At 37.8% G+C, this 26056-nt stretch overlaps 2 protein-coding genes and 1 long non-coding RNA gene across 3 annotated transcripts in view; all 3 read right to left on the reverse strand.

Annotated features, from left to right (window-relative positions):
* Nucleotides 1–5081: 5081 nt before the first annotated feature.
* Nucleotides 5082–8952, reverse strand: LOC130667327 (uncharacterized). Its single transcript, XM_057468840.1, has 2 exons — nucleotides 8913–8952; nucleotides 5082–8866 (listed from the first exon to the last, which is right to left on the reverse strand). The coding sequence occupies exons 1-2, from the start codon at nucleotides 8950–8952 to the stop codon at nucleotides 5082–5084; spliced, it is 3825 nt and encodes a 1274-aa protein (XP_057324823.1).
* Nucleotides 8953–9065: 113 nt separating this feature from the next.
* Nucleotides 9066–10571, reverse strand: LOC130667328 (uncharacterized). Its single transcript, XM_057468841.1, has one exon. The coding sequence runs from the start codon at nucleotides 10569–10571 to the stop codon at nucleotides 9066–9068; it is 1506 nt and encodes a 501-aa protein (XP_057324824.1).
* A 1240-nt stretch (nucleotides 10572–11811) lies between these two features.
* The window catches only part of LOC130667828 (uncharacterized), a 350725-nt gene continuing 336480 nt past the window's right edge, over nucleotides 11812–26056 (reverse strand). The window contains exon 4 of the long non-coding RNA XR_008989904.1: nucleotides 11812–12527. This is a non-coding gene — a long non-coding RNA (uncharacterized LOC130667828). The remainder of the gene's footprint in view (nucleotides 12528–26056) is intronic.

The following is a 26056-nucleotide window of genomic DNA, read 5'->3' on the forward strand; positions in this document are numbered from 1 at the left end:
GTGTATGTATGTGTGTGTGTGTGTGTGTGTGTGTGTGTGTGTGTGTGTGTGTGTGTGTGTGTGTGTGTGTGTGTGTGTGTGTGTGTGTGTGTGTGTGTGTGTGTGTGTGTAACTCTTTGTAGCTCTTTAACTAATGAATCGATTTGGATGGTTAAGATGGCAATCGAATGAACTTGATGGCCGTCAACTTTCCTATAATTTTCAGATCATTTGATCAAGTAGACTCAAAAATATCGGCGAAAAAAAAATTTTTATTTTAATTTTTTAGTGATTTCTCAAAAACGACTTGAACGATCGACTTCAAAATCTAATCAGCTCGAGAATTTGATAAAACGCGTAGATTGCCGCCTTAACCATCTCAATCGGTTAATTTGTTCGAGAGATATCGTTGGAGAAAGAAATGGTGAAAAACGGCTTTTTCCAAATATCTCCGAAACGGCTAAATGGATCGATTTTAAATTTGTATCAGCTTTAGAATTCCAGAAAACACGCTGATTGCCACCTCAAACGTCTAAATCGGTTCATTAGTTCAAAAGATATCGGCGCTAAACAGTTAAAAAAATAACAGAAAATATTATTTTTTCCAGATAAATCAAAATATAATGTACTGAATGTGTCTGAAATCATACCAACTTTTTCTGTTTATAGTCTTTTTCGATCATTATTTGATGTCATCCAACTTGTTCTTTAGTTTAAAACGTATTATCAGCAAAAAATTGAGAAAATCCAGTTTTTAATGTTTTTCTCGGATATTTCATAGATAATTGCTCTGACCTAAGTCAAAACTCTCTCAAATCTTGATTTTGATCACATTGATTTCTGCCTCAATACATTTATTTCATTGAACTTAATCGAGAATAAAAATTTAAAAACCGCTTCTTCATTAACAATTTTCGATTCTTAACTTGTCAAACTTTAGCAAAAACGCAACTTGGTAGAGCTTGAAAAGCTCATAAAAAATAATCGCAGGTAATAGCATTTTCGAGCTCGAAAACAGCGGGAAGTTTTGAGGCTGGCCCAAAGGGTCAACCGACGCCCAGAATTTTTTTTCGTAATCCGCCAATATTTTCGAGTCTGCAGAATCAAATGATCTGGAATTTTCAGGAAAGTTGATGGCCAACAAGTTCTTTCGATTGCTACCTTAACTATCCAAATCGATTTATTAGTTATAAAGTTATAAAGAGTTTACATACACACCCACACCCACACCCACACACACACACACACACACACACACACACACACACACACACACACACACATACACACACTCGGACATCATTCTGAAAATAGTCAGAATAGCTTCCTAGGACCTCAAAACGTCGACATCTGATGAAAACTTGACTTTCGAAAATCGGGGTGAAAACAATAACTTCCTGAATTTTCGAAAATTTACAATTTTCTTAGCGGGAAGATAAAAAATAATCAGGGAACGTTGGGGGGAGGTTTTAATAATGCTTTGGCTTAATTTCAATGGTTTTTCAGTTTAGATAATTTCCAGCTGAGATACACTGCTCACCACAAATCATTTTTTTTTAAAGACGTTTTGAGAAAAGCTACGTCACTGGCTTGTTTGCGGATACTTTTACATTTAAAAATTACCTAATGTTATCAAATATATACTTAGTAATGTTTAAAAGGTTTTAATAAATTCGCTCAATCCATACGCCTAAAAAAAATTTATATAAAAAGCGTTTTTTTCACGATTTAGCCCATACCCCCCCTCCCCCTTACAATCCGTCAAAAATTGTAACCGTGTCCAGTCACGAACTTTATCAATTGAAAAGCTTCGTGTACTTTCGCTACATACAAGAGCTGCTGAACTCGCAACTGACTTCAAGGTCCGAATAGTACCGGGTCACTCGCTATTTGGGCCTAGTACACACAATTTCTAGCTCATGGCCGTGTCAAGTCGGCATGACAGCTCCGCTACCAGCCGGCCAATCAGAAAAAATTGACGGCTAACTACATCCTGTTGGCGCGGTTTTAAGCCAATACGAAAATTCGCTGGTGCAGCCATGCTGCACACCTTACTACCAAGCGGCGACGAACGATGAAGACGCCGCCATGGCTTTTATTCTACATCGTGGAGTCTAACATACTACCACATGCTATAAACCCACTTCGCTTAGCTAGATATGTTAATAATTATTCTCGAGTTGTAACTCCGCTAAATTACACCTAAAATATCCTCAATAATTAGCTAGTATATCAAGGCTACTATCATTGAGTATATAAAAAGTTGTTGCTTGCGTGTAATTAACTATAAATTAATTAACGCGGCTTGAACTGCTATCGGCCACGTGTCGAGTATATACGCGATCTAAGTCGTTGAATTCGCTATCACGTATAAGTCTAATTGCATTCCCTTCAATTATTATTTTCTCACAGTTTCAGTGTCTATATTGTAAATAAAACGTCTAAATTATTTATCTTTAAATTTTGTGTTGAGTTTTAACTATTGAATCAATCACACCTACACCAGAATCCTTTTTGTGCATTCGCTCATTTTACATTTTGGTCCTTTGAACTGGATCTGGTGTGGGTTTAATAATTAAAAATTATTAAAAATAAATTTAATTAAAAAATTGTGAGAAAAAAGTGTAGTGAAGGTTTTAGTGAGAGTGAAAATCATTCAGTGGGCATTGCTGTGGGCATTGCTGAGTACTGCTAGAGTGCTGCCGGTGGTGATCAATTTACAAACCGATATTAAAAGACATTTTCGCTTTAATTTAGATCGAAAAATTGTCGGTTTCACTCTCATCGCGTCCATTTGATGCAACGTGTAATCAACATGACCGCCGAAGCCTAAGTCACTCTACAAATGAACTGCATTAAGACGATGCGCAACATGTTCTTCCGAACACAAATGGCCGTCTAAACTCACCATCATCGATACCAAATTCAGCACTTCCAAGACTTTAGATAACTGAAGAATTTAAGGGCTTGTCCTCAGTATAGGCCTTCTGCACTCCTTCAGTGACGCGGTAGCTTCATTAACAGTGATTCACAATTCTTCGTAGCTAAAAACAGGTCTAGAATCAACAACTGTACGAATATCTGCAGCTAAATGATTACCTATACTTTTTACCTGCTCGGATTCAGATGGTGGAACCGAATGCACGGCAGAACTCCATTTTAAACTTCTGGTAACATTTTCATCTCGTGAAATTGAAATCATACCAACGAGAGACACTCGGTCCTGTAATAGGTAACAAATTAATCGTAGGATTTCTATGTTTGACCACCCCTCACAGAAAGCTCTGGCTTCTACAGAAGAAATAAATTAATTAGCTGTTAAATCGCATTATGAAAAACTCAGTGGCCTCATGCTTAGATGCGAACGAATTTCATTCCATCTGCGATCAAATGGTCCGCGATCGCATGGTCGTGCACTTTGTCCATTCACAGGTGTCTGAAATTGACTACTAAAACCAGAATTTCTATGAGAGGGGTCATTAAACTGATCATAACCATAAAGATTGTTGTTAATACGCGCGTTATTCAATTTATCTCAACTCGGGTCACCTAAGTAATCCTTAGGAGTAACTTGAATGTTAGCCGAACCCAATGCCGTGTTAAAACGTGTGTTAGAGTTTGTCATGCAAAATGTCTCGCTCTCCTCCCACCAACACCGTGACTTGAAAATTCGCGAAGTTACATGGGGTCTGAGAGACATTTATGCAAGATGTCCCCATACTTAACCCATCAACACTACCCTGTTCTCTTATGACGAGTCATTCCAGCACATCCATCAATCGTTCAATCGCTTGTGCATTTACTTCACTCGCTTAATTTTGTATATTTACTAACCTCGATAAATGATCAACTTCCACTCCGATTTGCTGTTGATTTGCTACCAAATTCTCGATTCTTACCCCGACTTGAGCCAATTCTGGATTTATACCAGGAAAAGAAGAGTAACCAGCTCTCGTATCGACCGAGATTCGATTCGTATTGCTCTGAATCAGTGGTATTAAAACAGCCCCAACCGACGTTACTGTCCCTATATTAATGATAGATGTTACTAAACTCGTGGTGGTACGCGTTGACGTAACAATCATCGATGCGATGCTAGTGGGTAGGGGTGAGTGTTGAACACACCCCACTCCCTGCTGAGCTGTCAATGGTGAGGCGTTGGGACTGCCAGCAACAACGACGACCATGTCATCGCTGTTGGGGCGTCTTCCTACCCATACAGCACTTGTAGTCGCATTTGATCGAGCATGAGCCGCTATTTTGTGAATGCGAACTTATTTACTTTTATAAACACGAGCTCATCATTAAATATTCAGATAAAGCCGCTAAGCTGTAAGAATGAATAAGAATAAAATGAAACAGGGAAATTTACTTCAAAAGAAAATTTATTATTGTCTTATTAGTATTGTAGCCGTACAAAAAAAAAAAATATCTTACCTTTAACTAAAATTTTTACCTTTACCGATTATCACCTAAAACCTTCCCACCATAACTAAACAACTAAGTTATCAAATTTCCTCCCCGTAAATACCTGATAAAAATTCCTGCCCCGACAACAACCACAAACTCTGACCGACGCTATGTTTTTTCCTTTTTCTGTCCAACTTCCAAAAGCTTGTATATAAGAAATCTCTCTTTAATTTTTAGATATTAAGTTAAAAATTTACGTTAAGCGCCAATGTAATGGGTCCCACTTACTGTATCAATATAATGTGGTCTTGATACAATAAGGACCCACACATGTGTAAGACTTGAGGTGTTCTACGTACCTATCTAGCTATGCTCAGTGAACCTCAGGACAAGGTTAACCCCGTACTGGACCACTCAGTAGTGTATAAACGAATAGGTAATGGCGTCGGTCTTCTTGCCACGAGGCAGGATAAATTCGATGCGCATGCGTCGAAATGCGCAAGTCAAGTTTTTAATTGATAGACACTAGGCCCCAGTAGGTGCTGCCTCTATTTGCCGGAAGTTCAACTACATTCAAATTTGAATGTAGTTGTGATTACGCAACATTCCGCCCGCCATCAGCAACAGAGTTGATGATTGATGAGTTCTTGAGTACTTGATCTTTTGGTGAGCATGTCATTGAACCAGTGAAGTTATTCTTCGTCATCTTCTTGAGGTTCTGGTTCAATTGGTAGGAGTGCTAGCTTCGTGATTGGACGAGTGAGTGTTGAGTTCACTGTTTTAAGCGTAGCAACCCTGGTCAATCCATCTTTGCCAGGGTGAAGTGCGATAATACGAGCGAGAGGCCACCTGGTTGGTGGAAACCTTTCGTCGGTGAGTAATACAAGTGACCCAACTTGAATTTGATGAGTTGGGCGTTGCCACTTGGTGATTGCCAGTTGTCTTTGAAGATAACTTGTAGACCAATGATTCCAGAACTGTTGAACACGTTGTTGTAGAAATTGCCATCTAGACAATCGAGAACTATTTGTATCGATGAGTGCTGGTTCAGGAATCATGTTGAGTGCTCGTCCAATTAAGAAGTGACCAGGAGTGAGTGCAGCCATGTCTTCTGGATCTTCCGTGAGTGGCTCCAATGGTCTTGAATTCAATATAGCTTCAATTTGCGTCAGAAGAGTCGTAAATTCTTCAAACGTAAATGAAGACTCTCCCACTGATCGAGTAAGATGATGTTTGAGTGATTTGACAGCAGCTTCCCACTTTCCACCCATGTGTGGGGCTGCTGGTGGATTGAAATGCCAGGTAATACTGTTCACAGTGATGTGATCCAGTATTTCTCTTGACTCTTGAGTTCCTTGAGTGAACAGACGGTTGAGATCAGTTTCAGCGCCTTTGAACGTCGTTCCACAATCGCTGTAGAGTGCTGTGCAGATGCCTCGTCGGCTGATAAATCTGCGGAGTGCTGCGATGAACCCACTAGAGCTGTAGTCGCTGACTACCTCTAGATGTACTGCTGACGTAGAAAGGCAGACAAAAACACAAATCCAGCCTTTGTATGTTTTTGCTCCTCTGCGTCTCCAATTTTTGAGTGTTATTGGGCCAGCATAGTCAACTCCAGTGTGAGTGAATGCAGATGATGGAGTAACTCGTGATACTGGTAGCTGACCCATGAGTTGTTGAGCTCTATCAGCACGATGTCGTGCGCATCTTATACTTTTGAGTATAATTGAGCGTACTGGTTGTCTACCGCCAATGATCCAGTACTTTTGTCGTATGAATGCCAGAGTAAGTTGAGTACCACCATGCATGGTACGCTGATGAGCATCAGAGATGATGAGTTTTGTGAGTGCCGCATTCCGTGGTAGAATAGCAGGATGCTTGCTTTGGTCTTGATTTGGAGAATTTTCCAACCGTCCACCTACTCGAATGATGCCGTCGGTGTCAATGAATGCAACCAATCGAGCAAATGGATGACCATTAGGCCATGGTGCGTGTTTGGAGTGCATGTTGATCTCGTTTGAAAAATGAATGCGTTGAGTTTCTTTGATACAGAAGTTGAGTGCAGAAATTACTTCGTCAGAAGTAATTGGAGTCTTAAGTGATGAGTTTGGTGATTTCTTGATCATGTCACGAAGTCTAAAGCAGATTGCAGTAGCTCGTAACATGCGTAGGAGTGGTATTGGCCGTTCCATGATAGGCCAATTTGATTTCAGCGATGAATTCGATGAGAACAGGGCCAGTCCAGGCCGTTCTTCTGCTTGAGCTCCTGTATCATCGATTGATGGACATTTAGGCCAGGACGATGAACTCTTGAGCAACCATGGTGGGCCAGTCCACCATAGTTGATGATCACGGAGTTGAGTAGGTGTCAACCCTCGTGTTGCGCAGTCTGCTGGATTTTGTGTGCCCGGAATGAAATTCCAGTGGCCATCTGGAAGTAGATCTTGAATATGTGACACCCTATTTCGAACAAACTCCTTCCAGCGAGACGGATGAGATTTAATCCACGTGAGTGTAATTGTTGAGTCCGTCCACAAGTATATTGGCGATTGAGTGAGATTGAGAGTGCTCTGGCAGTGTTTTGTGAGTTTTGCCAACATGTGAGCTGCGGTGAGTTCTAACCTTGGTATCGTTAGTCGTTTTAACGGAGCTACCTTGGTTTTGGAGCAGAGCAGCGTAACTTTGACTCCATGAGCAGGTGTGTGGACTTTGATGAACACGGCAGCTGCCATTGCCAATTGAGAGGCGTCCGAGAATCCATGGATTTCGGTGGTTGAGCACGTGGATGAGTGGATCCATCTTGGAATTTTGATTTCAGAGATAAATTTGAGTTCATTTTTGAAGTTTCTCCATTTATGCCGTTGATTGGCTGCCAATGGAGTGTCCCAGCTGAGCTTTTCGAGCCAAAGCTCCTGCATGAATACCTTGGCTCGAATGATGAGTGGTGCGAGAAATCCAAGAGGATCAAAGATTTGAGCAATCTCTGATAAAATGATCCTTTTTGTAAATTTTGGAGTTGAGCATGGTGGTGAGTACGTAAAAAAGAACTGATCTGAGTGTGAGGACCAGTACATGCCCAGAATCTTGGTGCTGGAGTCTGGATCCTCGAATTTATGATTTTTGATCGCTTCCACATGATTGAGTTGTTGTAATTTTGGATGATTGCTTGCCCATTTAGCAAGAGGGAATCCGCCCGCCTTGCAGAGTGCTTCAAGTTGATCAGCAACTTGTTGTAATGAGTCCAAGTCATCGGCACCACCAAAGATATCGTCAACATATCTTCCGTGGGTGAGTGGAATTATCGCAAGAGGAAATCGATGTCCTTCGTCTTCAACCAATTGAAGTAGAGCACGAACGGCCAAATATGGAGCTGGTCTGGTCCCGTAAGTGACCGTGGTGAGTTTATATGGAGTTATTTGGCCTTGTTGGTTGAACCAGAGTATTTGTTGAAGTGATTGATCGCGTTCGTCGACCAAAATCTGTCTAAACATCTTCGTGATATCTGTTATGAAGATGAGCTTATGAGTGCGAACTCCTATGAGTACGTCGAAGATGTCTAGTTGCAGTTTTGGACCGGTGTGAAGCACATCGTTGAGTGAAAGACCTGAGCTGGTGGTTTTGGAACCGTTGAAAACTACTCGCAGCTTGGTTGTGATGCTGCTTTCCCGTAAGACTCCATGATGAGGGAGATAGTAGTCTGGTTCACTTGTTGTTGATTGAGTTGATTCCACCATATGGTTGAGTTCTTCGTATTCCTTCAGAAAATCAAGGTAGAGTGCTTTCAAACGATCGTCATGATCTAAACGACGTTTGAGATGAATAAGACAGCGGTATGCTGCTGAGTACGAATTTCCCAGCTGTTGAGGTGACGATTTGATTGGCAGTCGAACTATGTATCGTCCTGAACTGTCTCGTCGATGAGTTTGTTGAAAATGCGCTTCACACGCCTCCTCATCTGGGTTGAGTTCCTTGATTTTGCTGACTGGAATTTCTTCTTGAGTCCAGAAGCGTGATAGCAGGTCTTGAAGTTGTTGAGTTGACTGCTCGACAGCAGCATGATAAGTAATAGATGGTCGATGAGTGCGTTGAGTAACTGGACCAAGTAATATCCATCCGAAGATGGTATCTTGAGCGATTGGCAGGCCTTCAGACCTTTTAATGAGTGCATCTTTAATGATAAGACCATAATGATCGGCACCAATGATGATATCAATTGGTCCTGGTCTCATGAACGCTGGATCTGCCAATTGTAGTTGTTTGTATTGGTCCCAGTTGAGTGTGTTGAGTGCAACAGATGGTAGTTGAGTAGTGAGACCACCTAGTATATGAGCACTGATGATGACTGAGTCGTTTGAATGCTTAGATGAAAGCTTGAGTGCGACTTGACCTTTAGTTCTACCAGCATTGGCAACACCAATACCAATAATCTGGATAGATGAGTGAGTGCGTTTAAGTTTGAGTGAATTGACCAAGGAATCTGAAACAAACGATAATTCAGACCCTGGATCCAGCAATATGCGTACTGGATGAGTACTTAACTTGGTGATCAAGTCCACTAGGCATGTTGCGAGTAAGATTGCTGGGCGATGAGTACTAGTATGATGAATGCCGGACGTGTTGAGTGCAATTGAGTTCAGTTGAGCGTCGCTCGAGTCGTCATGTGGAAGCAGACGTCTTTATTGAGTGCCTTTAGCGGCTGAGCTAGATGGTTTTTGAGTGCTGTTGAGTCCCGGGTGTATCATGGTGTGATGTTTTTGTTCACACACCCTGCATGTGAATTTTGAATTGCACGTATCCGGTAGATGATGGCCAAAACAATTTTCACAAAGTCGCTTTTCCACAACGACTTGAGTGCGTTGAGCCTTTGTGAGTCCCAAGAATTGAGTGCATCTCACAATAAAGTGATCTCCTTTACACAAATCACAGGGATATTGTGCAGGAGGGAATACCTTCTTGGGAGGCTTCTTGAGTGCAGTAGATGAGTTCGTGGCTGGAGATTTAGTTTCCGATGAGTGCGAGTTGGAAACAGCAACAGCAGAGTATGACGCTGGTTTTCCAGATGAACGTGGTGGTTTGGATGCCTGTTCCACCCGTTCTTGAGCACGAGCACGACTGACTAGAAAGTCATTGAGCACTTTGAGTGATGGGTATTCAGTCGAAGCACCCATTTTGTTCTCCCAGAGCTCCCGGTTGTGTGAGTCCAGTTTAGATATAATCAACTGCGTAAGCAGCGGATTCATATCTGAGTTCAATTGTACCCCGAGTGCGTTGAGTGCGTTGATTACCTCTGAAACGGTGTTCAGAAGGTAATTGAGCTGCTCAGATGAGCGTGAAGTGAGTGCATGCATGTTAAGGAGCTTGTCCAGTTGAGCACCGATGAGTAGGCGAGGGTTGTCATATCTCTCCTTGAGCTGATTCCACGCAGGTACAAATTGGTCGTCGCACATTTGTACACTGGCGAGGCTGAGTGCGGCTTGTCCTTGCAGACAGCTCTTCAGGTACTGAAGACGTTGAACTGGAGCAAGTTCTTGAGCATTTATCACCATTGAGGTGAATGAGTCCCTGAATTCCGGCCAGTTCTCGTAACGCCCATCGAACTTGGGAATTGCGAGTGCTGGCAAATGAGTTGGAGCCCGGGTTGAGTGTATTACAGTTGGAGCAACAGCTGGAACTGGTATTGAGTTGATGAGTGCGATGAGTTTGCCCTTGGCGTTGATATACGACCGATACACCAAATCGTATACTCCGTCCTTGACATATGAGCTCTCCAAGAACTCCTTGGTGCAGGTGAGTGCTAGTGAGTCGTGAGTGAGGTTGAATTGGTGCCATTCACCCTCGAGTAACTCAAGTCGAGACTTGAGTTGAGCTAGTCCGTCGGCAACGGTGAGCATAGCAGCCAGAGTTTCCCAGTCTGAGAAGACTCTAAGCCGTGAGTGCTGGCTGATAACTTTCAGCTCGAGTGCTGGGGAAATCGTCGATTTCTTTGGAGTGCGTTTGACTTTCTGCTTAGACTGGTCTCCTTCGCCATGGATCCCAGTCTCGGTGGCGCTTGAGTCGCTGAGGCCTTGATTTTCGACCCCGTTGATTACAGGAAAGAGGTGTTGGTCCGTGGGGGTACCTTCAGGGACCTCTGAGTGCTCCTGGTCCTTTGGAAGACCCTTCTTCTTCTCTTCATCCCCCATAGTGAGCTCCTTGACCTGTTGATGGGTTTATATGAGTACAGCTGCCCACTGATGATGCTACCGACACAACCAACCAACCATCCGGCTCGAAGGACCATAAAATGTTGTAATAATAATTAAATAAAGACATGCCAGGACTGGTTGGTGGTTGGGATGTTTGAAAAATACGCATATTTAAAAATATAACAATATTTTTATTTGTCACAGCACAAAATATCACTGGGTTGCAAATTAAATAGTTTATTTAATTTATAAATACTGTTAATTGTCTGAGCTCATGAATACGTGAATAATTGAATGCAAATTATTGAGTTGAGCTCGAGTAAATAATGAATTAAAAATAATCAAGTTGAGTTTAATTGAACACTGAGTTGAATGCAAAAATGTCATGATAATAAGTAACATGATGTCAGAGGTTACTGAGCGAAGTGAACACATTAATTACTATTTTTAATAGCACTGAATACATAAATATTTTTGTTATTGAGCTTTAATAGTGATGATCACTTAATTGAATTGAATTTAATGAGCTCATGATAAATTACACTGAATTTAATTTATCTGTTGAACACGTGGTAGCATGATAGCAGAGGCTACTGAGCGAAACATAACTTTTATATTAATTAAGAAATTGAGCATAATGATAATTAAATAAATAGTAAAACTGAGTCTTTTAAATTAATTGAGCACTGATAGCAAGTAAATGTTTAATAAAAAATGCACCTGTTGCTTTCTCCGTCGAAAATAACCTCGTCAGGAACAGGTTGTAGAACACTGGATTTTCTTGATGTTATTTATTTAATTATTTTATGAGCTCTGGAGCTCGCGATTATAAAAATAATTATATTTTTATATAGAGTAATGAACCCTTAATGTAATTAATTGATTACTTTTAATTATTTACTCAAGATGAGCGCAATTTGAATAGATTATACAAAACACGTGGTGACACTTGAAATTGTATAAACGAATAGGTAATGGCGTCGGTCTTCTTGCCACGAGGCAGGATAAATTCGATGCGCATGCGTCGAAATGCGCAAGTCAAGTTTTTAATTGATAGACACTAGGCCCCAGTAGGTGCTGCCTCTATTTGCCGGAAGTTCAACTACATTCAAATTTGAATGTAGTTGTGATTACGCAACAAGTAGAAAAATAAAAGGACGAGAATTCTTATATTTACTTATCAGGAAGGTTGATACGGTTTGATAATTAATTAATATATTTCAATAAAACTGTTGACTATGGCATTTATTAAAACGAAGTGGCTTTACAAATAATAAATGATGAAAGATGAACAAGAGTTTTCCGGGTGGCTGATGAAACTGACTCGACTGATCTAATTTGGTGATAAACTGACTTAATAAATCATAATAAAATTTACACTATTAAATAACCCGACAATATATAACGACTAACTTTACTCGAACAAATCCACCAGTCCTTCATTCAGACGAAACTCCTTCCTTAGACCAATAAACCTCGAGAGTCCCAAGTAACAAGTTCTCAATCCATTAAATTTACCAGGTCCAACTTTCGACGATAACAATTTTTAGATTATAATTATAATAAACTCAATTAAAATAAGCTTCCACCTCAGGTGGGCTTATATGCTCTTAGCCCTTAACGAGGATGACAATGGTTAACAGCACGTGTATAAATATAAGTACTTGTAGATGTGAAAATAGTGGTAGTAGTAGGAGTAGTAGTAGAACTCGTCCGTCCACGGCAGTTGCTGCGAACCAAGAGACCGACTACTCGTTGTCTCTGGGCCTCGTACCTCTTTCAACTCAGGCTGGCCGACCCATAAAACCAAATTTCAAGGAACTCGACCACAGCGACCCCGGCATAAGTTGCTATACTTTCTTCCATATTGACAGTTGTTGAAGAAGGAAGCCGGATCTTTTGGCGCAAGTCGGAATTAAATTCAAACGGAATGCTATTCCACCCCGTTACTACCTGAAAATTGATAATTCGCCAATTTAAAAATTTTAATTAATCGTTGCACTCCCCATATAAACGCAATTGATAAATAGTTTAATAAAATAATTGTCTTTAAGAATCAAAAAAGAATTCCGTAAAGTATCTTTCGAAAATGTAGTCAATTATTAGACGTAGTAATTAGTATAAGTAATAAATCATCTAAATTGAAAATGGATTTCCTTCAGTTGATAGTAAAAGAGAAAATAAAAAGAAAAATTGCAATTTAAATTTTAATGTCAGCAGTTTTTATTGTCATTAAGAACATTACAACTAAACTATTAATTAATTCAATATTAATTACTTATTTATTGATATTATTATTATTATTATTATTATATTTATAATATAATAAATAATAACGATGAATAAATAAATAAATAAAAAAATATATATTTAAGAATATGTAACAATGACAAGTTAAAAAGTCGTAACTATTCATCCTAATTAATAAATTATAGTGAGATTTAAGAAAAATTGAATAAATGAAGTAGTACAAACAAATATTTCAATAAAAGTATCATTACAATCAAGAATTCAAGTCAAATTATTTATTAATATTATTGAGAAAATTATTTGCATCTTTGCATGTTTAGGTTTCCACTATATTCAATTGGTGTATTATCGTACGATGGACGGTGTGGCTCAATAAGTTATAGATCAAATTGAACGGAATATAGTATAGGGCCGGATAGCTCAACTGGTAGAGCACTCGGCGCGTTACCGAATTGGTCTGGGTTCGATTCCCAGTTCGGGCTATCTATATTTTTCTCAATTTATCTATAAATTGTCTTATTGAGAGGTTTGCATGTTTTAGGTTTCCACTATATAAAATGGTGTATTACCGTAAGAAGGACGGTGTGGCTCAATAAGTTATAGATCAAATTGAACGGAATATAGTATAGTGCCGGATAGCTCAACTGGTAGAGCACTCGGCGTGATACCGAATAGGTCTGGGTTCGATTTCCAGTTCGGGCTATCTATATTTTTCTCAATTCATCTATAAATTCTCTTATTGAGAAGGTTATTTGCATGTTTGCATGTTTAGGTTTCCACTATATTTAAATGGTAAATGGCAAAACAATAATATTAAAATAACAGTGCTGAAATAATTTTATGAACTCAGATTATTAAAATTCAGATGAATTATTTTAATTATTCAACACTACTTGGTCGAAGTTTACACCCCTTATAGTCATTTTACTTTCCATTGCTTTACGAACAGTTTTTAAAGTTGTCACCCAATCAAGTTGATAGTAAAAATTTACTTCGCAGTAATTTAACAAAAAGTTAATAGAGTCCCTGAGAGCCTTCCAATCAGGTTATCCACGATTCACAGAACTTTCATTCTCATCTTAATCATCTTCATTCCTATTTGTAACGGGGTGGAATGCTTCCACAATACATTTGAATTAAATTTCAACTCGCGCCAAAAGATCCGCCCTCTTTCTTCAACAACTGTCAATAATTGAAGAAAATACAGTCACTGATGCGCCGGGGTCGCTACGGTCGAGTCCCGACATTTGGTTTTAGGGGTTGGCCAGCCTGAGTGGAGAGGTACGAGGGCCAGAGATGACGAGCTATCGGTCTCTTGGCTCGCAGCAACCGCCGTGGACGGACGTGCCTTACTACTACTACTACTAACATCTTGGTTTCCCACTACAAATTTCCATCTACTACTACTACTACAGGTGCTGCTAGTCATCATTAAAATGGGCCAAGAGCATATAAGCCCACGGCTCGTGGAAGCTTATTCTTTATTAAGTTTATTTAAACTGGTATTTATATAATATTTATTGTGGATTGGACCTGGTTGATTAGAAAGGATTGGAATGGTTTGGTGAACTTGGAAGGAAGGACTGGTTATGGTTTTGGTCTTGGAGGAAAAGGATCGGTGGAAAAAAGGACTGGTTAAGGTTGGAGATTGTTGGAGTAAGTGAACTCGTTTTGTTATTGTCGGGTTAACTATTTTATTTGTAAAATAATATTTTATGATTGGAGTCGTTTACTAAATTAGAGTCAGTAGAGTCACATTGTCGTTAATTAAATTAGTCGGGTCAGTTATCTTTATCTAAGTCAATTGTCGAGTCAGTGTCATCAGTCATTTTTGGTTATTGTTCATATTTCATTAATAATTATCTGTAAAGCGGCTTCGTTTCAATAAATGCCATTGTATTTACATTAAATTAGACACATTAAGTTAATTTATCACAACCTTCCTTATAAGTTAGGTATAAGATTTTTCTCTTCCAATTTTAATACTGTGTGGTCCAGTACGGGGTTTATTCTCGTCCTGAGGTACTGAGACAGTCAGACAGGTTCGCAAAACACCTGAAGTTTTGCACATGTATGGGACACTTATTATATTGATACCACAATCTAAATTAATATAATAAGTGCACCCATTACATATTATTTTGGATAGTTTGGAGAATTTGTTCATCGGTTAAATGGTCTTCTGAAGACATGCTGTGGTGTTGATCTATTTAGTAACTATTGCTAAATTATTCTCGCTACTCTGAGGCCGGTTAAATAGAGTTGCGTCGGCGCGTTATCATGCGCAGGCGGCTCCACCGGTCCCATTCTCATCTCAAGCTCCGCCCACTGATCCAAGTGGGGATGAAGAAGAAGACGAAGCCATCATTGTTGAAAACTCACCGACGCTACAAGCCACGTGTTTTTTTGTCTAAATTATAATCTTTTGCAATCGCACGATTATTATCAGTTATCATCTCTTATTTTATATAAATTAAAACGTGAATAATTTTCACTTATTATTTTGTGATTATTTAAATTCATATCAACGTAAATAATCATTAAAATAATTAAATTCATCTCACCGCGTGGTTGTTGGTTTGCCGCCAACCGCCATCTTTATCTCACCTCACCGCGTGTTACCGCGTTTAGTATTTTTTCTCAACATTTATACCCAAATTATTAGTGCAGTGTATATAGTGTATATAATATAATAAATAATTAATTTATTAATACTATTAAAAATAAAATAAAGTGTTGAAAATTATTTATTTTAATATTAACTCATCAACACCTCAATCCCGCCAATTAAGCATCCCAGCATCTCATCTCCTTACTTAAATTTAATTTAAATTTAATTTTTAAATATTTAAGTAAAATAAACATTGGTCCTTCGAGCCGGATTGCTTAATTGGTGTTAAATTCAGTGAAAGTTCATCTCAAAAAGTGCATCTCAAGGTCAGTTCAACACCAGTGCATTGCTGAGTACCCTGGACGTGGTACTGCATTGGTGGAAAAAGTGCTAAGGGACACAATAGTGCAAATTACACTTTGTGAAGTGACCAGTGCACCGTGGTAGTGATAACATCATCTCAAATTGTCTCAAGGACATCTCAACGTCGCTGCATCTCAACAGAAGTTATCACCAGCTACTGTCAGTTTGTTTTGGTCTATTATTCAATTACAAGTTTTTTTTTTGTGTCTCATATCAATTTAATTACAGACGAACATCTCAAGTATAAAAACGGCCGCAGTACAGAACAAATTGGCATTGCAATTAGGCCACATGTCCTTCATCTCATCTCTTTCTGCGGCTGCAGAAGCCGGGGTGTTCGAGACACTCCCACTGTCGGCTGCAACAGCAAAACTAGGCCTTCTCAACATCTATTAGGAAAAATTTGAGGCTGACCATGAACGATTGCTCTCATCGAAGACTGACGTCACGGTAGAGCATAAATACTTCACCGACGGGTCCTTTGAAACCACTTTTCGGCAATTTCAGGCAGCTTCAGATGGCCTATACACCCGCATTGCTGACATTGAAGCGAAGCAGCCATCTCACGGCCACGCATTGGCTAACTCTAGCCTCATTCAATCATCTCACCATCGCACGTCGTTACCGACCATCACCGTGCCGAAATTCTCCGGCAATTACCAGGACTGGAGACATTGCCACGATTTATTCGTCTCGCTGATCGGGGAAAACCCAAACCTCACCAACGTGGAGAAGATGCACTACCTCAATTCATGTTTGGTTGGTGAAGCAGCTCGTCTCACCTCAAATATCAGCATCACTGCAGAGTCGTTTGAGTCGGCCTGGGACACGATCGTCAACCAGTACGAGAACAAACGGCTTCTCATCTCAACTCAACTGGACAAGCTTTTCAGCCTCCGTGCAGCTGAGTCATCATCAGCTAAGCATCTCAAGGCAGTGTTGGGCACTGCTATTGAAGCCATTGATGCCCTGAAAGCACTGGGATCACCTACCCAGCATTGGGATCAGATTCTAGTACATCTCGTCTCACATAAATTAGACATGGCAACCTTGGAGGCATGGGAAGTCAGTGTGGGGGCCACCACGGAGTTTCCCACCTTCGCAGAGCTCCGAACCTTCCTCCAAGGTCGCATTCGAGCCAGAGAAGCGATGGAGTGTGGTGTTTCTCCAAGAAAACCACAAACATTTAAACCATCATCTCAAACCAAGCCACCGCCTGCAGCACGGGTACACAACCTGCAACAGGCGAAGACGGAGACATTCAACATCTCACCATCATCATCTCAATCAAAGGCACCCGCTATTCAGGTCCCACCGTCAGAGAGTAAGCAGTGCAAGCTATGCTCACAGGGACATTTTGTTGTGTACTGTCCCCAGTTCCGCGCTTACTCTCCTGACAAGAGACATCAGTGGGCAACCCAGCGATACCTTTGCATCAACTGTCTTGGGTCCCACAACATCTCACAGTGTCACAACCCAAAGACTTGTGCATACTGTCAACAACAGCATCACTCCATGCTACATGGTGCCACTGCTTTAGCCAACACCAAGCCAGCTCAGAAGAAAAACACAACTTCAACGCCACCAGCAGTATCACAAACATCTCAACAACCAGACGGCGATGCACCGTCAAAAGCTGATGCAATTAAGTCAGCTTAAACTTATCTTGCATCATCTCTATTGATTCAATCTCATCTCACCTCGTTTGTGTTTCTCACTCTCAGCTCATCTCAAACGCTTGACAACCAGTTCTCACCTCACCTCAAGTGCAACAAAAGTTGACATCAATGATGTCAAGTTCTCATCTCAATCAGCAGCACTCAACTCAGTACAAATAAACCACTCGCATGACATCTCAAGAGCAATATCACGACCCAGTGTCTTACTGGCCACTGCCAAGGCCATTCTCAACTACGCCGATGATAATCATCAGATTATCCGCCTTCTCATCGACCCTGGGTCAGAACTAACTCTCATATCACGGACAATAGTCAATAATTGTCAACTTGACATCATTTCATCTCAAATTCCAATTGTTGGAGTTGGCAGTGTATCATCCGGAAGTACATCTGGAGCTGTAAACATCTCTCTCACCTCACTTCACTCTGATGATAGTGTTATCATCTCTGCACATATTCTCAATAAACTTACAGCTGAGCTGCCAGCTGTTTCAATCAAGAAACATTCGTGGAATCATTCCAACAATCTGCAATTAGCTGACCCAGACTATTTCAAGTCTGATAAAATTGATCTACTCATCGGCGCAAATTGTTATGGAAAAATTATCAAACCTGGAGTTCAAACTGGTTCACTTGGTGATCCAGTTGCTATCAAAACAATTTTTGGCTGGTCCATACTTGGTCCAGTATCATTTCAATCACAACAATCACCAAGCAGATCGCACCATCTCATATCCAACGATCAACTTCATGATTCAATCGTCAAGTTTTGGCAACTTGAAGAAGTTCCGTCGCATCTCAACGAGTCTCTCACGGTAGAAGAAGCTGAATGTGAGTCACACTTTCAATCAACTCACTCCCGTGATCACACAGGTAGATATACCGTGCGATTACCATTCAAATCATCATCTCAGCAGCTTGGACATTCAATTCACATTGCCACCAAGTGTTTAAATCGACTAATAAAAAACATCTCACAGAAGCCTGAGTTCAATCATCTCTACAAGGAATTTCTCACGGAGTATGAGGCCATGGGTCACATGCAAAAGGAAAAGTAATTCATTTCAATCTTTTTCAATCCCACTCATGACCCGAAATGTGAAATTATTTAGGTATTGAGAAGGATTCAGAAAGATTCAACAATTTCAATTCATTTCAATCTTTTTCAATCCCACACTTGATCCGAAATATCGGACTATTCAGGTATTGAGAAGGATTCAGAAAGATTCAAAAATCTCAATTCATTTCAATCTTTTTCAATCCCACACTTGATCGAAATATCGGATTATTTAGGTATTGAGAAGGATTCAGAAAGATTCAAAAATTTCAATTCATTTCAATCTTTTTCAATCCCACACTTGATCGAAATATCGGATTATTTAGGTATTGAGAAGGATTCGGAAAGATTCAAAAATTTCAATTCATTCCAATCTTTTTCAATTCCACACATGACCCGTAATGTGATATTATTTAGGTATTGAGAAGGATTCAGAAAGATTCAAAAATTTCAATTCATTTCAATCTTTTTCAATCCCACACTTGATCCGAAATATCCGACTATTTAGGTATTGAGAAGGATTCAGAAAGATTCAAAAATTTCAATTCATTTCAATCTTTTTCAATCCCACACTTGATCGAAATATCGGATTATTTAGGTATTGAGAAGGATTCGGAAAGATTCAAAAATTTCAATTCATTTCAATCTTTTTCAATCCCACACTTGATCCGAAATATCCGACTATTTAGGTATTGAGAAGGATTCAGAAAGATTCAAAAATTTCAATTCATTTCAATCTTTTTCAATCCCACACTTGGTCCGAAATATCGGACTATTTAGGTATTGAGAAGGATTCAGAAAGATTCAAAAATTTCAATTCATTTCAATCTTTTTCAATCCCACACTTGATCGAAATATCGGATTATTTAGGTATTGAGAAGGATTCGGAAAGATTCAAAAATTTCAATTCATTTCAATCTTTTTCAATTCCACACATGACCCGTAATGTGATATTATTTAGGTATTGAGAAGGATTCAGAAAGATTCAAAAATTTCAATTCATTTCAATCTTTTTCAATCCCACTCATGACCCGTAATGTGAAATTATTTAGGTATTGAGAAGGATTCAGAAAGATTAAAAATATCAATACATTTGAATCTTTTTCAATTCCTCGGAAGTTCAGAAATTCTTTTATTATTTTGGGATTGAAAAGTATTCATTTTATGTCAAAATGAATACCTTGGGGTATAGAAAGTATTCGAAAGGATTCATTTCTCATCTTTTTCAATACTTTTCAATTCACTTTTTTAATCAGGGTCTTCTCTAAATTTTTCAGTGCAATAATTTATACCTGTTTAGACACCATTCCTACACTAGACATGTTAAGATCATTTGTGCTCTACAATAAATATATATTAGCACGGGCCAAAAAATAGCTAATAGTTTTTTCTTTAGTTTTCTTCGAAATATCGTTCAAGATGATGATAAAAAAATTCTAAAAAAGTTTGTGCTTGTAATATTAATATTAAGAAGTGCCTCTTTGTGATTTTTCATTTCCCATTCAAATAAAGTGTTAATAAATGATCTTTTTCCCACCCATCATCTCCTGAGCCCGAATAAATGACTCAGGATCATCCTGAAAACTCGAATTCAATCTCTAAAAATATGACTATACGCAGCACCACCAGCAGGCGGGCCAACAGTGGTGCCAAATTTAAAACTTAACTCTAAAAAGCGTATATTAGCAATGACTAGCATTACGACAATTTATCATATTCGAACGAGACGTTTCGTATAATTGCGATCAAACTTCGCTTGCCTTCGGCGGGCTCGTTTGATCTTGTAATAAAATCGATTCTGTAATTTACACGGGTTGAAATTAACGTGCCGAGATTGATCTTTTGTTCTTTCCTGATTAATTTTGATTTTGCTGATATATTTTGACGAGTACTATAATATATCCGCCATTTTTATATAGTGGAAACCTAAACATGCAAACCTCTCAATAAGACAATTTATAGATAAATTGAGAAAAATATAGATAGCCCGAACTGGGAATCGAACCCAGACCAATTCGGTAACGCGCCGAGTGCTCTACCAGTTGAGCTATCCGGCCATATACTATATTCCGTTCAATTTGATCTATAACTTATTGAGCCACACCGTCCTTCTTACGGTAATACACCATTTTATATAGTGGAAACCTAAACATGCAAACCTCTCAATAAGACAATTTATAGATAAATTGAGAAAAATATAGTACCCTGTTTCTTTTGTTGGCACGTTCACCCGTTTTTCGGTAGCGGTCAGTTGCCATCATAAAATTCAAGCGTTTGAATAATACTCGGTGGCTTTATTTATTTACAAGTTGCAACTTGAATGAAATTGGCAGATTGTTATACCATTATTGAGTCAATTAATAGTTCACTATTGATGGTAACGCTAATAGTTTAATAATTATTGGTGATGTATAGAGATATAATACAATTCTTTTTGTTTGAGTTTTATACATATATATCTACATGTATATTAAATCAGCTGACGGTGGTATAATTCAGTCACGGTGAATATTGCTGAACTTCTAGTACTTCTGAGGAAATATTCCTAAATAAAATATTTATAAAATACATAAATAATTAAACAATTATTTATGTTTAAGGATTATCAAATTATTTTATTACCTTAAGTTGAATTATTATTTGTAATAATTATTATTGTTTCATTTATTTATTATCATTTATTTATTTGATATTACCCCAGCGGATGCAATATGATTTTATTATTATAACTAATGAAAGGATAAATTATTATTTATAAATATTTAAGAAAATCATTTAGCTAAAACTTCATAAGAAGAATATTTAGAGGGTTTGATTTATATTGGATAATTTTTGGTACAATAAAATTATAGTTTTACGATTTATAGATTTGTAATTAAGTGATACGAGTGTTTAGGGTTGCCAGATTGGGCTACTTATCGCAAATTGGGCGATTTTCTATATGCATTCGCTACTAAATTAAAGTTTGAACTACAAGTTGCAATTTGAGTAATTTTTAATGTTTTAGGATTGGGAACAATCATAATAATTATTTTTAAATATTCTTATTAATTTCTATTTACCAATGACAATTCAATCTTCATTTCAATTCAGTATGAACATATACCATCATTGTTTTTCATATGGACACTTACATTCAAACATTTCATTTATTTCGGCTCAGTTTAGTTCGTTGGTATCTCGGTTTTGAATAGTAATTTTATTTTGTAAGTTGTTATTATATATTTCACAATTAGATACAAAAATCTATATATGTTTAATGTTAATTAGAATCTACGTAACGACATTTTGCTTTTTGCACTAAAAAATAATTGATAATTTGCAAAAAATTCATAAAAATTATGACTAAGATTATTTTTCATCAAATTTATTCTAAAAATATCCTATAATTTCTCACTACATAAAAAACAATTACAATAATACTTTTTAAAAAGTTAATCTATATTATTAAGAGAATAAGGAAAATTTTGTTCCCGCCATATCTATATGATAGAATTAGTTAATGTTATTGAAATTGGTATCATTAGATAGGTTTTGACTTGAATTTGTGCCTTTTCATAATTCAAACTATTTTTAATTGCCAAGTATTGAGACAAATAGATTTATCTATATCATTTGAATGAGATGTCAATCACACGAGAAAAAAGGCGATCGTATTTATTTTCTTTAAATAAATTGATACTTTAATTATTCTGTCACTTAATATGACTGAATTTCACTGAATATATAGCTATATTATTTATATCGCGTTACTTATTACAAAATGAAAGATTTTTATAGTCCCTTTTGGTTTTAGCAAGCTTCTAAAAGCCAAAAAAGTGTGCACAGAAAAAAAAAGGATTCGTTGACATGAAAATCTTTACTCGCCTAAAGAAAATTTTTACTTACCCTAAAAAATTTTTTGCATTGTGAATTTAAAACAAAAATTTATTCAGAACTAGAAAAAAATTACTTTGTGCAAGGAATTATTTTTTGACCAAAAAAATCTTTTCTTGCTCCAAGACAATTTTGTATTTAATTTATAATGCATAAAATTTCTTGGTGCAAATTAAAATTTTTTGCGGCAAGAAGTCCTTTTTTTCTGCGTATGTTATAAATTTAGTAGTGAAATATGGGCAATCACGTAGTGACTGCAGGTTGCTCGTTTCAATTTATGCGGTGAATTATAGTGTACTCTTATTGGCCAATAGAGAATGAATTGTGAACCAATAGGATTATTGTGAAAATATTTCGCTACTTTTGATCGTAGATGGGGTGACTCGGACAAAAATTTTGTGTTAACCCTGCGACTGTTGGGTGTAAAGTCGAGGATAAGTTCTTCCAGTCTCTCTCTCTCTCTCTCTCTCTCTCTAATTTTCGGAAATCTTGCTATAACTTTAGATATAACGGATGAACAAAGGATATCTTAGTTTTTTTGTCAACCTCGAAGTGTCCTGGAAAAACCCTAAAAATTTCAAATCGCTGCGATTTCCTTTCTTAGTGCCCCGAAGCTTTAAATTTATCGATTTTGTCCAAAATCACCATAATTGGTAGTTTCTCGGTTTTTGTTCATTTTTTCGATTTGAAAATGTTTTTTTTACCGATAATCTTCATTTCCTTGATCAAAAAGATTGATTGACGATAAAAATTAGAAAAAAAAAATTTTTTTAAAAAAATTTTTTTTTTGTTGTATCGCAATGATTTATCATTTGTTGCGTTCCCGTAATATTTTATTGATTAAATTAAATAATTATTTTTAATAAATTAATTTTTTGCAATGTAACGGAAATCAGTAACGATAAGAGAGTCGCCGTGGCTCGCGGGTAGTCAAAACAGATGACGATGCATGAGACTCGGGCCACGACGATTCTCTCACAGGGAACCTGAGATGCAGCGTCAACATTTTGTCAACTCTGTTGGCTTTATTATATTTTTATAATGACAAAATAGTCAGTCCTTCGAGAGAGCTGATAGAGCTCAAACCTCTGTTCTCCATGTAATTAATAAATTACAATTTATCGTAAATTAATTCAACCTTATTTTGGGGTGCCAATTGGGACCCCAATATTTTCACCTACACTATGACCTATCCATTCACCTGCTGCTATAATAAATAAAATGGAGACCGGGTCGAAAAATACATTTTAAATCACGGGTATTGAATAATAGTATATTGTACAACTAGTGCGGTAAGTTGTCGATTGCCCACGAGAGCGAAGTTGAGCGCACGAACGAAGTGAGTGCGCTCATTCGCTCGAGTGGGTAATCGACAACACCGCACGAATTGAACACAGTTTTTTTTATCATTAATGCAATATAAGTGCTATCTTGGCGCACGCTCTTTTGTTCGCCAAATAGCTGTTTGCCCATTCAACTGTTTCCACGACATTTGTGTGCGTTAAACGATTATCTGCGTGCGACAAGTAAATTTGAGTGCGACAAGTTTACTTGTCGCACTCAAATTTACTTGTCGCACGCAGATAATCGTTTAACGCACACAAATGTCGTGGAAACAGTTGAATGGGCAAACAGCTATTTGGCGAACAAAAGAGCGTGCGCCAAGATAGCACTTATATTGCATGAATGATAAAAATAAATAATTACAATAAAATAATCAACAACCAGGGCCCACCGGGGGTCAATCGATACTCCGATGAGGCCAAGCCTGAATAATATTTAATAATTAAAAATTATTTTTATTTTTAATTAGTTTGGGGTAATTCTCAAAACGTAACAGTGGTGCTGTGACCAGGATCAGTGACCATTGCTTATAGACAATACAAATAATTAATAAATAATTAAAAATTAATATTGGGAATTATTCAAAACGTAACACATTGTCAAAAAATATTTCTCAATTTTTTTTTACCGCCGGCATTACCGTTACCCAAAGTGTATGTTTGTTAAGTTGACATTTAAAGCAGATGCAGTTACAGTAGTGGTAAAAATAAATTGAGGAATTTTTTTCGACAATGATAAATCATTGCGATACAACAAAAAAAAAATTTTGAAAAAAAAAGAATTTTTTTCGAAATTTCGTTTTTTTTAATTTTTTTCGACAATCAATTGTTTTGATCAAGGAAATGAAGATTATCGGTAAAAAAAACATTTTCAAATCGAAAAAATGAACAAAAACCGAGAAACTACCAATTATGGTGATTTTGGACAAAATCGATAAATTTAAAGTTTCGGGGCACTAAGAAAAGAAATCGCAGCGATTTGAAATTTTTAGAGTTTTTCCAGGACACTTCGAGGTTGACAAAAAAATTAAGATATCTTTTGTTCATCCGTTATATCTAAAGTTATAGCAAGATTTCCGAATATCCTTAAATTTGCGAATTTTGACCTTTTTTTTTTTTTTTCTAAACAATATTGCTTTAAAACAAATTTTTCTATCAGAAGCCACTAATTTTGCCTTATAGAGAATGTTTTCGAGTTTTTAAAACCCTGCTGAGTTATTGGTTATCAAAGCCAACATGGACTTTTTTTCTTTGATCAATGATAACTCGACGCCAAATTGCCGTAGAGACTTTTTCAGGCCGCCAAATGAAAGCGCATAAAATTTTCTAAAAGAGTCATGAGGTCGGATTATTTAAAAAAATTTATTGACGCCCATAGAGTTATGGAAAGACCAGCAAAAATTTTGACAATTTTTTTTTCGTTGGTTTTCTTATGATTACTCTGGAACCGTGCATGATAAAAAAAATTTGAGGTCCAGATCTGAAAACTAGAAACTTGAGGCTACAATTTGCGTTTTTAGTTTTCTTTTGCGACCATTTTCCACTGAGTTACAGCATGTTGAAAATCACCTAAAACTTTCGGATTTTTTTTCTATCCCTTAATTTTTGTGACCAGTGTAATATTGCTCTGCATACTTTTGAGCTTTTTACTGCTTTATTTTCCTTCGGGCGTTTTTTGTTACAGATTACTGCATGCCCACTTATGCAGGCCTTCAGATAATCTATAAATCTCCTGAGTTAAGGCCTGTATTGATCTGTAATTAATTCATTTTCATCTGCATTTTGATATTTGGAGATTAGTAGATATTCTCGTTCATTGCACGCTTTCTCTCTCGTACACTACACGCAGCCGCAGTGATTAGCCATACCATGCGCCGACGCAGCAACTGAGGTGCTTACTGAGGCAGTTTGAGGTATTTGAATTTTGGCAGCCTACGTCTTACCACGCCGCCAGTGGCCTACAGCACTAGCGACATACCAATCTGCATACTCGATTCTGGCATAGTAGCGGTCGGTAGTAGAGCAAACTACTTCAGCATTGGACGAGTTACCAGCGCCTCTTTCACCAGCAGGCTCTGATGCATCCTCAAAATCATCTTCCTTTTTAAAACGCACTCGAGCGACTGAGGAAATGCAATTAGATCCACCTCTCGAAAGAGGTCCAGGCCGGATGCTGACACTACTTACTGTCATGGCAAGTCTTGGTGATATTTCGGAGACACTGAAATCTCACAGTGGCATGTTAAAGGAGCTTCCTAGTATCAATGATAAGCTGGAAATATATGGGTCTGATATTGCTGAAA

This window comes from Microplitis mediator, chromosome 5 (assembly GCF_029852145.1).
Source record: "Microplitis mediator isolate UGA2020A chromosome 5, iyMicMedi2.1, whole genome shotgun sequence".
NCBI classification, from domain to species: Eukaryota; Metazoa; Arthropoda; class Insecta; order Hymenoptera; family Braconidae; genus Microplitis; species Microplitis mediator.

Coding starts and splice junctions, on each gene's coding strand:
- LOC130667328 (XM_057468841.1), bottom strand. CDS start 10,571: ATGGGGGATGAAGAGAAGAAGAAGGGTCTTCCAAAGGACCAGGAGCAC.
- LOC130667327 (XM_057468840.1), bottom strand. CDS start 8,952: ATGCCTAGTGGACTTGATCACCAAGTTAAGTACTCATCCA. Junction 8,867..8,912: donor CCAAGTTAAGTACTCATCCA/GTACGCATATTG, acceptor CGTTTGTTTCAG/ATTCCTTGGTCAATTCACTC.